This window comes from Mustela lutreola, chromosome 1 (genome assembly GCF_030435805.1).
Source record: "Mustela lutreola isolate mMusLut2 chromosome 1, mMusLut2.pri, whole genome shotgun sequence".
Taxonomy (NCBI): Eukaryota; Metazoa; Chordata; class Mammalia; order Carnivora; family Mustelidae; genus Mustela; species Mustela lutreola.
In genome coordinates this window covers 283,781,796-283,794,639 of record NC_081290.1, presented here as the reverse complement: position 1 = coordinate 283,794,639, position 12,844 = coordinate 283,781,796, and the positions used below count along the sequence as shown (strand labels likewise).

General features: G+C 54.5%; 1 protein-coding gene and 1 long non-coding RNA gene across 4 annotated transcripts; one reads left to right on the top strand and one right to left on the bottom strand.

Moving 5' to 3' along the window:
- Window positions 1-12: 12 nt before the first annotated feature.
- On the bottom strand, window positions 13-9,387 carry TSGA10IP (testis specific 10 interacting protein). 2 transcript variants are annotated; one of them, XM_059147791.1, is made up of 8 exons: window positions 9,189-9,387; window positions 8,316-8,449; window positions 7,494-8,215; window positions 7,204-7,351; window positions 4,669-4,839; window positions 2,026-2,125; window positions 1,691-1,815; window positions 13-1,000 (listed from the first exon to the last, which is right to left on the bottom strand). In XM_059147791.1, the coding sequence occupies exons 1-8, from the start codon at window positions 9,315-9,317 to the stop codon at window positions 877-879; spliced, it is 1,653 nt and encodes a 550-aa protein (XP_059003774.1). In that variant the 5' UTR covers window positions 9,318-9,387; the 3' UTR covers window positions 13-876. The 2 variants fall into 2 exon arrangements, with proteins under 2 accessions (XP_059003774.1, XP_059003783.1); XM_059147800.1 differs by lacking the exon at window positions 4,669-4,839.
- Window positions 2,121-4,023, top strand: LOC131815816 (uncharacterized). 2 transcript variants are annotated; one of them, XR_009347862.1, is made up of 3 exons: window positions 2,121-3,135; window positions 3,250-3,673; window positions 3,914-4,023. It is a non-coding gene; the product is annotated as an uncharacterized LOC131815816 (long non-coding RNA). The 2 variants fall into 2 exon arrangements; XR_009347863.1 differs by having other exon boundaries at window positions 3,250-4,023.
- Window positions 9,388-12,844: the final 3,457 nt, after the last annotated feature.

Here is a 12,844-nt window from a genome sequence, read left to right as displayed (position 1 = left end):
TACTCATGGTCTTGCTGTGGACGGCACCTGCCGCTCCCGTAGGCGTCCTCGTAGTGGTCTCCCCTGGGTCGTGGCTCCATTGGGTGTGCGACATTTATGTTTTGAGACCCTCCCCCCAGACTGCCGCTCTACGGGCCAGCCTCCGAGCCCCTACAACCAGTACTGTCAGCAAACACCCTCCCTCCTTTATTGGATTTTTTTTGGGGGGGGGGCTATTTATTTGAGAGCGTGCACGAGCCGGAGGGACAGGGAGAGGGAGAGAAGCCCGGAGCTGGACCCTGACATCACGACCGGAGCCAAAACCAAGAGTGGGATTTTTAACTGACTGCCACACCCAGGCAGCCCCCGCCCTGCATTAGGTTTTTAACTCTGTATTCTGCACGTCCTGAAACTGAGTAGAAAATTCAGCACATCTGTGTATGTGAGCTGCCTATCCCCCTGGGGGGGGGGGGTTCTAACATGAAGTTACTTAAAAGTCAAAATCCCAATTCACATAATCCCTCCTCATACCCCCACAGTTGCTAGGTCTGGAGGCCCCTGTGCAACCCATCTGTTACAGTGTGAGGTATGCACCCCTTTAAAGGTCCAAACTTCACCCCCAACCCGCCCCAGTTCTCAAAGACAGAGGCCATTAGGTCCTGTGTTCACTCTCCAATTCCTAGGACCCAGCTTATATGGTGGAAAAGGGGGTAGAGGAGTTGTGGCTGTTGCTGTGTGAGATGACCCCCTCAGGAGCAGCTCCGGAACCGCACTCCTGGGTGATGGGACAAGCTAAGCCCGCTGCCCACCTGCTACCTCCCGCTCCCAACCTGCAGCCTCTCCCAGCAGCACCAGAAATTACACGCGGTATTTTCCATAAAGCATTTAATTGTTTTCTTAGGGGCTGGACTCTTGGTTTGGGCTTGGAGTGGAGTGCCTGTCAGGCTGGCTTCCAGTGCGCTCTGTCTTTGGAGGACTCTCAAAAGAGTGCTCCATTCTCGCCCCCATTGACCTGTGGCTCCTTAAAGATGGAGACACAGATAGAGACCATGAGCTCTAGCTCCCCATGCCCATGCCCAAGGACACTGGGCTTTGGGAGAGGAAAGGCGGTTATTGCCCATGTGGGCTCAAATTTGCCTGCTATGCTGTGTGGACTCTGAGCAAACGATTTCCCCTCCTCAAGCCTCAACGTCCTTATGCATGAGCCTCAAAATCCCTGCTGTGCACCAGGTTGTCCTAAAGCACAAGGGACACTATTTGTGGGGTGATTAGTTTGCCATCCCTAACAGGGCCTTGGTGTGTGGTCACTCCGCTGGCCACTCTGTGGCTTACTTGCTCCTGTGTCTTCCAGGAAGCCCCTGCCCCTCGGGTCCTTAGTTTTTTTGTTGGGATCTGGAGAACATACCCTGATCCTGCCTTCCTGGGGAGACATGAAGGACAGGGCCTGGGGAAGGACTTGCTGGCTGCTAGAGCTAGGCAGAATCCTTCAGGCCGAGAGGGGCGGACCAGGCCAGGACTGAGGCTTTGATTTAAGGCGGATCAGCGTGGTTGCCCACGAACTTTCTCAGCTTTTTGCTGGGTGTCCAGCCCAGGCTGGAGGTGGGTAGGGAGACAGCTCAGGGAGACCCTATAGGGCCCAGAGTACTGGCAATGGCACCCCTTCCCCTTCTAGTGGGCACAGCCTGCTCTTTGGCTAGGTAAGTGGCCTCACCTGGGTTTCCTGGAGGTGCCCTCTCTGTCCCCCTTTCCTGCCTCAGCCAGCAGCTGCTCCTCATCCAGTCCCAGTGCTGACAGCACCTGGGAGAAGCGCCGGGTGACCGAGAGCCGGGCGTTGACCTGAGTGGAGAGAAGGGTTCCTGCTCTGCACCAAGGCTGCTGAGGACAAACGGTGCTGGGATACTGAGAGGGTCTCGGGGTCTCTAGATGGACAGTGGCCCGGGGCCCCGTCGGAGAGGAGCCACTCTCATCTTACGTCCCTATCCGCTCATCCCAGGAGAAGCGGCGTTCCCAGGGAGGGAGCATGCTTGTCCGGGTGCTAGCCCTCACCTGCATGGCCTGCTGGAACAGGTAGGGCCGGGCCTGCACCCTGTGCTGGATGCCTCGCAGCTCTGCCTGATACTGAGCAAAGCGCTGTCGCTCCTGCCGCCTGCGGGAGGGAGACGGGCCTCTGGGCAGCTAACCGTGAACGCAAGCCGTCCCCACCCTTAAGTGCTCCCGTCCTCACTGAGGACACCTCATGCTCCCCACCCTTACCTTGCAAAGCGATTTCACTCCCCTCCTTGCCCTGGATTCCTCCTGAGGTCAGTGGGGTGGAAATTATACGCTCCATTTTACCCATGATGAGCCTGAGGCCCAGCAGGGACTTGGCCAAGGTCACACAGCTGGGAAGTGAGAGACTGAGCCCAAGTCCACAGGCCATCTGGCCAGGGCTCATCCAGGCTCCCAGCCACCCCCAAGGGAGAGGGGCCGGCACTGTCTTCGAAGCAAATGGGCATCTGCTTGCACAGCTCCTCCTCTGCCTGCGCTGACACCCCTGAACTCTCTCACACTGCGTCTGCGAGCGAGAAACGGGGGCTGGGGGCCGTGGCTTAGGGCAAGACCTCGCTCTGGGCTCTGGGCTCAGTTTTCTCTGCACCGTGGCAGGGTTTAGACAAGTTTGTCACCATTCTCTGTGGCTCTTGTAAGCACACAGCTTAGAAAATGGGGTGGAGGAACAACAGAATTATTATGTTGCAAAGGAAAGAACACTTCCTGAAAAGATCAGGGTTCCCCGGGGGAGGCACACATCCATGTACAAAAACCCGATTTGTGTGCTTGTCTGATACACGTCTGCTCGTCAAGCCCAATATCGGGGCAGCAAGAGGGACCTTCTGGCCACACCACACGGGGCCAGGAATCCTGTGAAGCACAGGAGAGAGGTCTTGGGGTGTGGTGGCAGCACCCACACACAAGAGAGGGAGGGGAGAAGCAGACAAGGCTCCAAGACCTCAAGCAAACATGCAGGCACCCCTTGGAAAAACACTGCCTTACTGGGCCAGGACCCTTGGCTCTGTGCCAGGGAAGGAACCCTCCTCCACTTGCAAAAAATAGATGAACTTGAAAACCCATGGCCAGGGACAGAAGTTATTGCAAAACGGAGTCTTCAGCGTTCAAGAGGTAATTTCAGCAGTTACAAAAGGCGGGGGTGGGGAACGAGCTGGCATTCAGCCTCCGTCTTGCCTATGATGTCATGCATATTTTTCCTTCTTCATTCTTGATGCTGTTTGTTAGAATTGAGAGGAAGTCCATGTCTTGGAGCCCCGAGCAGAAAGGAAGCCTGTGACTGGATTTCAGCCCTGTCCAACATCTGGGAGGAAAAGGAAGGCACACAGCTTCCCTACCACAGGGCAACCTCTCTTGAGCCCGCCCCTGCTGGGCAGGGCAGAGCCTTTACAGCTCAGAGAGAGCAAAAGTCACAGGATGTTAGGGCTGAGAGCCCCGTGGAAAACATCTGCTCTCAAATAGAAAATAAAAAAGGTGTGTGTGAAACACTCCGCCTACTGACATCTGTCTCTTGGAGTTCCGAACCTCAGGCTTCCTGCCTTATTGAAAAAATAAACACACAAACCATGAACTTGAGGTCTGGCAAGGATTCCTTTAAAATACCCCTGACTTCTTAAGAGCCGTGGTTTTCTCCTCTTCAAAATTGGAGACGGTAAGACTGAGCCTCAAAGAGGAGGTGATCAGAACCCTGTTGAGTCCTTGGTGGCCCGGCTGCAGGGCAGGGACCCTCTGGTCTCTTCGCGGTGCTCCACTCAACCTTGACCTAGCCCTTCTCCCAGGATGAAAGGTGATGAGATGTGGAAAGGGCTACCCTGCCACCAGCTGCCTCCAGTAGATACTTAATGTCTGCGGCACTGGCGATCGTATTTATTTGTGTTATCCGTCTCACTAGGTGGGGCTTTTGGACAAAGACGCTGGCACACTTTCTCTACAGTCCGGCCATTCGAGCACTTGGAGACAGGGTAGAGGGTGGCTAAGTGGCTGTCCAAGTTGGAATTCTAGTTTTGCAGTTTATTTGTGAACTTTGGTAAATTATTTGAGCTTTCTGAGCTCCATTTCCTCCTCTGTCGAATTATGGGACTGATGGTAATGCCCACTTCGTGGGCCTGTTTTATGAGTCTAAAAAAGATTTGCTTTTAAATACACATTTGCCTGGTTCTTTTTAATGGTCAACATATAGGAGGAGAATAAGAGAGGATCCCACCTGATGGCAAACCATGGCTATTGCCAAGAGTGAGATCAGAGGCACAGTTCCCGTGCTCCATGAATGATTTCAGTAATATCTGCATTTTTTTAAAGTAATATCTGCATTTTGATAATAAGCATGCCTGGCTTTTGAAATTGGAAGGACAGGATTTGAACACGTGGTAACACCTATAAGCCATTTTAACCGTGAGCTTCTAACAGCTGCAGAATTGGTACTGTTCATGGGATGAGTGACCTTGTCTCTGCCCCTTCTCCTCCCCTGCCTCAGGGTCTTCATCAGTAGCCCAGCCCGCCTGCCAGGGCTGGAGGATGGTTGTGGAGACTCAGCCCCAAGGAAAAGTGAGAGCTAGGTCTCTCCTTCATCCTTTCTCCGGCATCTGATTTCTTGCAGTGCCTCCCTGCCCTCTCCCCACCAGGCCCTCCCAAGCCCCGGCTTCCTACCTCAGCTCCTCCAGCTTGCGCTGGGTGGCCCCCGGCCCCCGGCTCCCTCTGGGCGCATAGGCCGCCAGGCAGCGAGCCACCTGCTGCTGGACCCGCTGCTCCCGGGCCCTCCGCAGCTCGGCCTGCTGCCGCTCCTCCTGCTGCTGCCGCTCCCAGGCCTGCAGCAGGCTTCTTGGGTGGGGAGAGGGAAAGAAGAGGGTGGGAGAAATCTGGGGGGAGCAGTGGTCTCGTGGAGGCCAGGGGCAGGGAGAGGAGTATGGGGACCTGAGGGAGGGATGGCAGGCCTGCGGCTTGGGGTTTGTTCTGGAAGTCTGACATGATGAGCTGCATCGGGGGCTCAACCCTCAGGCCCACCTCAAGGCCTTTCCTTACTCTTCTGGAAGCCTCCCACTCCAGCCAGCTGTGTGCCCCAAACTGGACATCCTCAGCCCCGTGGGGCTTGGTGCCCCTGTGTCCTGACCCGTACGGCTGACTTCTTCTGGCAAAACAACTCTCCTGAAGACGGGGCCAGATCGTGTTCTTTCCTCTGACCCCCAACTCTGGTAGGAACTAGGTTCATGAGTTTTGGTTTGAGGGACAGACAGATGAATGGGTGAGAAACAGAAACAAAGTCGTGATGGGTCAGGGGATGGATGAATGGTTGAGTAGACACGTGGCTCCACCTGGAACATTCTGCCCCTAGCTCTGGTGGCCAGTTCCTTGTCTATGAGGTCCTTGCCCAGATGTCAGAGAGAGACTCCCTGACCACCCTTTCTACCCCCCAGGTATTTTCCATTTCTAGCTCTATATTTTGTTCATGTCTTTATTAATTACCCTTCATTGCAAATAAAGTGTGTGTGAGAGCAGGGTTCCTTGCCCTGCTCTTTGCCACCAGTGTCTCCCCAGCCCCTAGGGCAGTGCTTCACATAAAGAGAAATTCAGTGTTGGTGAATTCATGCATCATCCAATTCACGGTTGGACAAATGGGAGGGTAGATGCGCTCATTCACTTGGCACGTATTTCTTGAGCACCAACTAGGGGCCATGTCCCATGTAGAGTGCCAGGGAGGCTATAACCGATAAGATCTGACACCTATCCTCTCAGAGAGCTCTAAGCCTGCACACAAGGAGAGACAGGCACCCTGGCACCCCAGTGCAAGGCTGTGTGGCAAGAGCTGTGGCAGAGGCAAGAACAGGGGAGAGCTTCCTGGAGGGCGCCTGACTTGGAAGTCGAAAGATGCATTGAGTTAGCTGGGTGAATGAGGGAGAGGGGCACTCCTGGGAGAGGAGGGAGGGAGAGCATGAGGCATTCTAGCCCTTCGGACTGGCTGGTGTGGGAGACAGGAGCCTCCTTACCGAGAACTCTGGGCTTTGTTCTGAGTGCACTGGGAAGCATGGGAAGCAAGCAGGGGTGAGAAAGTAAGAACTGAGGGGTGCTATAGAATGCGGCAGTGGATTCTCACCTGCCACTTCTAACCAGTCACCAAGACCTGCTGAGCCAGCCCCCAGATGTCTCGTACATGGATCCTCTCCCCATTCATGTGGCCAGTTGGTTCAGGCCCTTATCATCCCTCACCTAGACAATGCAACAGTGCTCCTTCTCAGGCTTCCCCCTCTGCTCTCATGGTCTTTTGTCCAAGCCCCAGGTACAGCCGTTGTCTAACTCTGCTGCCCTCCTGGCTGTCTTGCCCATCTGTCTCTTTTTCCAGCAGGCTTTGACTTTCTTAGGGCTGAGGCCAAGTCTTTTTGTCTTTACCTCCTAAGCACCCATGAATAGATATTCAACATATGTTGCATTCATCATTTAGTGAATAGGCTAATGGATGGATAGAAGATGGGAAATGGATGAAAAGTGGTTTGTGTCAATAGACACGTGGCCAGGCAGACAGATGTAGATGATGCATGGATGGATGATGGATGCATGCATGGATGGGCAGGTAAATGGATGATGGGCAGGTAAATGGATGGACGGGTGAGTGGGTGGATGGGTGAATGGGTACAGGTGGGAGGGTGGATGGATGGTTGGATGGATGGATGGACAGATGGATGGATGGATGGATGGATGATGGATGGATGGTTGGATGGAGGGATGGACAGATGGATGGATGGATGGATGATGGATGGATGGTTGGATGGATGATGGATGGATGGTTGGATGGAGGGATGGACAGATGGATGGATGGATGGATGATGGATGGATGGTTGGATGGGTGGATGGACAGATGGATGGATGGATGGATGGGTAGGTAAATGGATGATGGGTAGGTAAATGGATGGACGGGTGGATGGATGGGTGAGTGGGTGGATGGGTGAATGGGCACAGGTGGGAGGGTGGATGGATGGTTGGATGAATGGATGGATAGATGGATGACGGATGGCTAGGTGAATGGGTGAATGAATGAGTGGGTAGATGCATGGACATATCCACAGAAGATTGGATGACTAGAAGATTAGAGAATGGATGAATGAAGGAGTGAATGAGTCAGTGTCTCTGGAGAACTGGCTTCTCCACTACGCCCAGCCCTTTCTTTCCATCCTCCTTTTTCTTCCACCTTACCTTGTGGCCTCCTGTCGTTTGTGGAAGGTACGGTTGGGAAAGTTGGCAAACAGGAAAGTCTCTTCATCTTCCAAGGCATAGGTCTTCCCACTCCGATTGGAGGCCTGGACAGCAGTCCGCAGAGCCTTCCAGGGCTGCTTTTCAGGGCCTATCCTCAGTGGGACAAGGCAGAGAGTAGCCTCCCTCCCAGGCTACCGGGCAATCCCACCCAGCAGCTGGAGCACAGCACAACCCTCTCTTCCCAACTGTGTGGTTTCCTGGGGACCCAGGCATTGAGAGCCCACACTCACCACAGTCCAAGTCTTGCTGTAACTGCCTCTGCAGCTTCTCCAGGTCCCACGGCCCCTCCAGGTCCTTGGCCCTTGACTTCCTCCTCTGTGATCCTCTGAGGTTGGAGCTCGAGCTGTTCCCCTTGCCCTGCAGGTCACCCTCACTGGAGGCCTCCTTGCAAATGTTGGGCCCCTTTCTCTGAGAACCAGCCCTCCTTCTGTAGGGGGCCCTGTGCTCCCCCTCCTCAGCCTCCTCTGTCACCTCTGCAAACCGCTCATCTTCTAAGATCGACCCTCTCCTGAGGAGGTAGGGCAGTTCCCCGAGGCTCAAGCCCCTCTCTGCCTCCTCAACACCCAGGGCTTCCAGCTCAATGCCTTCCTCAGACTCGGATCCTGACCCTGACCTCTTCCCAGGTGGCTGGAGGTCCCATTCACTGAGCCCTTCCAGTTCTTGGCTCTTCCCTTTGCCGGAGGAGATGGGGCTGCCACCGCGGGCCCTGAGCTGCTGGCTCCTCTCCAGGTTTGGCACTTCTGTCTTCCAGCAGAAGCCTTGGGCCTCTGGGAGGGTGGCCGTGGACTTGCACCTGGTCTTATACTTGAGAAGTGCGTGAGGCAAGGACGTAACTTGGTAGCCAGGGACCGAGAAGGGGCTAGGCTGATGCAGAGCCCGGCTGTCAGTGGTGAAGCTCTCCCAGGCCCATTGGAAGGGGAAGGAGGGTTTCCGAGGAGAAGAAGGGACGAGACTGAGGAAGGAGAGGACAGGGAGCAGGGGTCAAGGTCAAGGCACCGGCCCCCCATGGGGGATCCAGCAACCCACCCAGCCTGTTGCGTGCAGCTGCTTACTCTTCAGCCTCAGCAGAGCCGTGCCCTTTCTTGTCCCGGGCCTGCGGCCTCCGGTCCTTCTTTGTCGTCTGCCCTGCGCTCCGAGACCTTGGCTGCTGGCCCCGAATCACACCATCACCACTCCCGGTCTTCCCCTAGGTGAAGACAGGAGAAGAGGCCCAGCTCCGAGCAGCCTCCTGGACGGCTTCACACCTTCCCCAGGGGACCCTCCTCACCTGTGCCCCCTGGCTGGCCCGCCGGGCTCTTGTTACCACTAAAACTGACTGATCATTACTACTTCCAATATGCAAAGATGCTACTTACTGAGTACCTGTTGGGTGCGCGGCATGTTCACGGATCACCTCACTTAACTTTCCCAAGGACCCTCTGTTCCACTGTTGTCCCCGTGAGATATCATCTCATCCCAGATGAGAACACTGAGGCTCAGAGACGGGACATCACTTGACCAAGGTCACCTGGCCAGTAAGTGGAGTCAGATCGGAATGCGTTGAATCTGTCCCCAGAGCCCAGATTATGTCACCATCGTACAATGCTGCCTCTGGGTCTGGGATGGCTCCTCCGAATGCCCCGTGGGGACATGTCCCCATGGGACTGTCTAAGTCCAGGTGGCAGAAACACATTATCTTTCCCAAGACCCTCCTCCTCCTGCAGGGATCCCCATATCGCTCCACTGGGAGCCTGGGAGTCACCTCTGGGTGTGTTCCTCATCTTCACCCTGAAACTTTGAAGCGTCCCTGAGGTCCCTGCCTGCCTTGGGCCTGGCTGTCTCTCACCTGGCCTCAGCTCCAGTCTCCCTCAGCCCCGGCCTCTACGCCCCCAGGCAGCCAGCCTGCCTCCAGGCAGTTGGAAGTGCCCCCATGGGGCCTCCCTCACCTGCTCAGCCTGGGGGGTGTCTGACAGAAACTTGAGCAGCCCTATGGTTGTCCCTGGAGCCTGGAGCCGCGTGTCCTGCCCTGGTCTCGCCGAAGTGGTCCTGCTCAGCTGCTGGTGGGTGTTTCGCATACTGGTGTCCTGCCCCGTCCCGCACCCGCACCGCCAGCCTTGGAACTGCCCGCCCCACCATCTCTATGGCAACCAGTTCTCGGCCAGTCTCAAGGGCGCTGGCAAAAAGCAGGCCAGGGAGGGCCAGCCAGGGTAGGTGAGGCCAAAAATGTACGTGGGGCCAATCCTTCTGGGGTGGGGGAAAGTTCAGCAGGAGGCTAAGGAGTAGTCCAGGCTGGGAGTCCCGAGGCCTGGGGCCAAGCCCGGCCTCTACAGCACTCTTCATGCACCTGGTGTGAGTCCCCTGTCCTCACTCGGCCTGTGTTTCTCCACCTCTCTGTGCAAGCGACCTCTAGACTTGACCATCTGGAAGGGTCCTCACACCCGAGGAAGGTGGCCAGGTGGTGCCGAGGTGGGCCCTCTCCCTCCACCTACCTCCTGGGCTGCCACCCACCCCCAGCCCTGATGGAGGCCTTACAGGAGCCAAGCTGAATTCTCGCTTGGCCTCCCAGGTCCTGATTGGGCAAAAAAGGTCACGCCCGGGGGAAGCAGCAGGCAACCAGGGCCCAGAGAAGGCTCCGGAGGGAGTCAGAACTTTTTAAAAAAATTTTTTTGAAGATTGTATTTATTTATTTGAGAGAGAGAGCGAGGAAGAGTGAGCACGAGCAGGGGAGAGGGAGAGGGAGAAGCAGACTCGCCGACAAGGAGCCCAACATGGGGTTCCATCCCAGGACCCCAGTCTCACAACCTGAGCCGAAGACTTCACTGACTGAGCCACCCAGGCGCCCCAAGGGAATCAGAGCATTTAAATCTTACCCCAAACTTCTAAGCATCACTAAAATGCCTTGACATGATAAATCCCCACGGGACGCCTAGGCCTGACCCGTGTGACCAGCAGCTTAGCGATGGAGGGCCAAACTGAGGCCCTAGAGGCGGAGCAGCAGGTCTGGAGGCCTGGCTTGGCCACTCACCAGCTCTGTGACGTTGGGCAAGTCACCTCTCCCCTCTGCAAACCTGGCAATCGCAGGCCCATCCAGTAGAGTTGTTGCAAGGATGAAATGAAATCATCAAGGCAGTGCACTGAGCAAATGTTTGTTATAATTATTGTAATGATTACTTCTAACAATAACGGACCGTTACTGGGAGGCAGCAGCCCATGGTGGTTAAGAAAACAGAGGAGGCGCTGGTGTTCAGATCCCAGCCCAACTTGTGCCTCTGTGTCCTCTAGGACAGCATGGGGCTGGGTATAATGGCACCTGCCTCCTGGGGTCACGGTCACAGACACATCGATAGACAGATGCACGTACATAGATTCACTCATTCATAGACGCAGATCCACAGAGAACATTCCCACAGCTCGTCCTAACTGCTACGAAGAGCTGTTGCTTCTTAGGCAATGGTGCAGCCCCAGTGAGACCAGTAAAGGAAGGCAAATCCCACCAGATGCCCTACCCACAGGCGTGTTCTTCCCCGAGCTTTGTTTCTGTGGACGCTCCTCTGCTCTCAGACCCCAGCCCAGCTGACTTCCTGGATGAATTCCGGGCCACTCCTTCCCAGACAGAGGGCAAGTATGGGACTGTAAGATCAGTATTTTCATGAGATGTTCTTCCCTTCTCTAGACACTCTCACTTGTCAAGGGAGCTCCTCTGGTCGGACACAAGCCATCCGTCACCTTGCATCCGCCCCCAAGTTTATACATGTCAGCCCTGACTTGTCCCACAAGGTCCAGACGCCTGTCCACCAGCCGTTTGACACCCCACGTGGATGATGAGTGAGCATCTTTTCTTGGCATGTTGAAAGTAAGGCTTTCCCCATCTTGGCCAATTGTCATATCCATCTTGTCACTTGGACCAAAGCCCCAGTGGCATCCTGGATTCATCTCTCACGCTCCACATGCCATGCGCTAGCAAACCCTGCGGGTACCGCCTTCAGAATTCATGCAGAATCCAACCATTTCTCCCCACCTCCTCGAGGAACATGCTCCCTCAGACCCCCACTGGCTCTCATCTGGATCACTACAATGGACCCTTCACTCGGCTTCTTCTCTTGCCCAATTCTGTTCTTTACTCAGCAGCCGGAATGATCCTGTTAAGACCAAAGCCGGTCATGCCTTTGTTCAAAACTTTCCAATGGATCCAATCTCTGATAGAGTAAAAGCCAAAGTCCCATGGTCGCCTAGGTCCTGCTTGATCTGTCTGCCCCACTGCCTCCATCACTCGCTCTGGTCCAACCACACTGCTCCTTGAGCATACCAGCTGGTGCCGCCTCAGGGCCTTTGCACTTGCTGTTGCTGTTTCCTGAAATGCTCTCTCTCCAGAATCCCTGTGGCTCACTCTCCCACTTCCTTCAGGTTTCTGCTAATATGTCCCCTGCCAAAGACGGCCTAAGTGGCACTCTGCTCTTACTCTCCTTCACTTCAAATACATTCATACATCACCTTCATATACATTCACTTCTTGGCTGTCCAAGGATGGTTCCAGCAGCTGGCCCCCTCTCTCCGCGGCCACCTTCCACACTCTTCAGAATCACTTCTGTCAAAGCAAACGTGCTATATCACTTGTCTCTTGACCTCACTTCTCCTTCCCCAGCACTGCCCCCATTTCTCCGTTCCCCTTTGCAGCAAAACCTCCGACAGGGTTGACCCGAGCCCTCTCCGTCTTAGCCAAGTGGTTATCTATCCTCCCAGTTCTCAAGCCAAACCCTGGACTCTTCTCTTCTCCATTCTATCTGGCAGTTAATCCTCCTCAAAGTGGATTCAGGATTGGAAAACTTGCCCCCATCTGAGCTCACACCACTCTCAACCCTTATCTAAATTTACCATTTTACGATTTTTAAGTGAACCATTCGGTGGTATGATTATATTTACAAAATGTTGCCCAACCCTCACCACTATCAATCTCCGGAACACTTTTTATGAAAAGAATAAAACTCAGGGCCACCTGGGTGGCTCAGATGGTTAATCGTCTGCCTCCAGTTTGGGTCATGATCTCGGGGTCCTGGGCTCGAGCTCCACATCTCCCAGCTCAGCGGAAAGAGCCTGCTTCTCCCTCTCCCTCTGTCTCTCCCCCTGCTTGTACTCTCCCTCTCTCTCTCAAATGAATAAACAAAATCTTTAAAATAAAATGAGGGGCACCTGGGTGGCTCAGTGGGTTAAAACCTCCACCTTCTGCCCAGGTCATGATCCTAGGGTTCTGGGATCAAGCCCCGCATCGGGCTCTCTGCTCAGCAGGAAGCCTACTTCCTCCTCTCTCTCTCTCTGCCTGTCTCTCTGCCAACTTGTAATCTCTGTCTGTCAAATAAATAAATAAATAAATAAATCTTTTTTAAAAAATGAAACTCTAACCCCATTAAATAATAACTCCCCAACTCCCCGGTCTCTGGCAGCCACCATTCTGTTTTCTGTCTTTCTGTCTTTGGCTATTCTAGGGACCTCCTATAAGTGGGATCATAGAACATTTGTTCTTTCCAAACGGCCTTCTTCCACTTAGTATAAAATCCTCAGGATTCGTCCATGTTGTAGCATATGTCAGAATTTCCTTTTTAAGGCC

What these genes read in the sequence shown, in the direction of transcription:
- TSGA10IP (XM_059147791.1), bottom strand. Translation starts at nt 9,317, where the DNA reads ATGCGAAACACCCACCAGCAGCTGAGCAGGACCACTTCGGCGAGACCA. An exon ending in AAACGACAGGAGGCCACAAG is followed by an intron (nt 4,840 to 7,203) that starts GTAAGGTGGAAG and finishes TCCCCACCCAAG; the next exon opens with AAGCCTGCTGCAGGCCTGGG. An exon ending in CGCAAGCTGGAGGAGCTGAG is followed by an intron (nt 2,126 to 4,668) that starts GTAGGAAGCCGG and finishes TCCCTCCCGCAG; the next exon opens with GCGGCAGGAGCGACAGCGCT.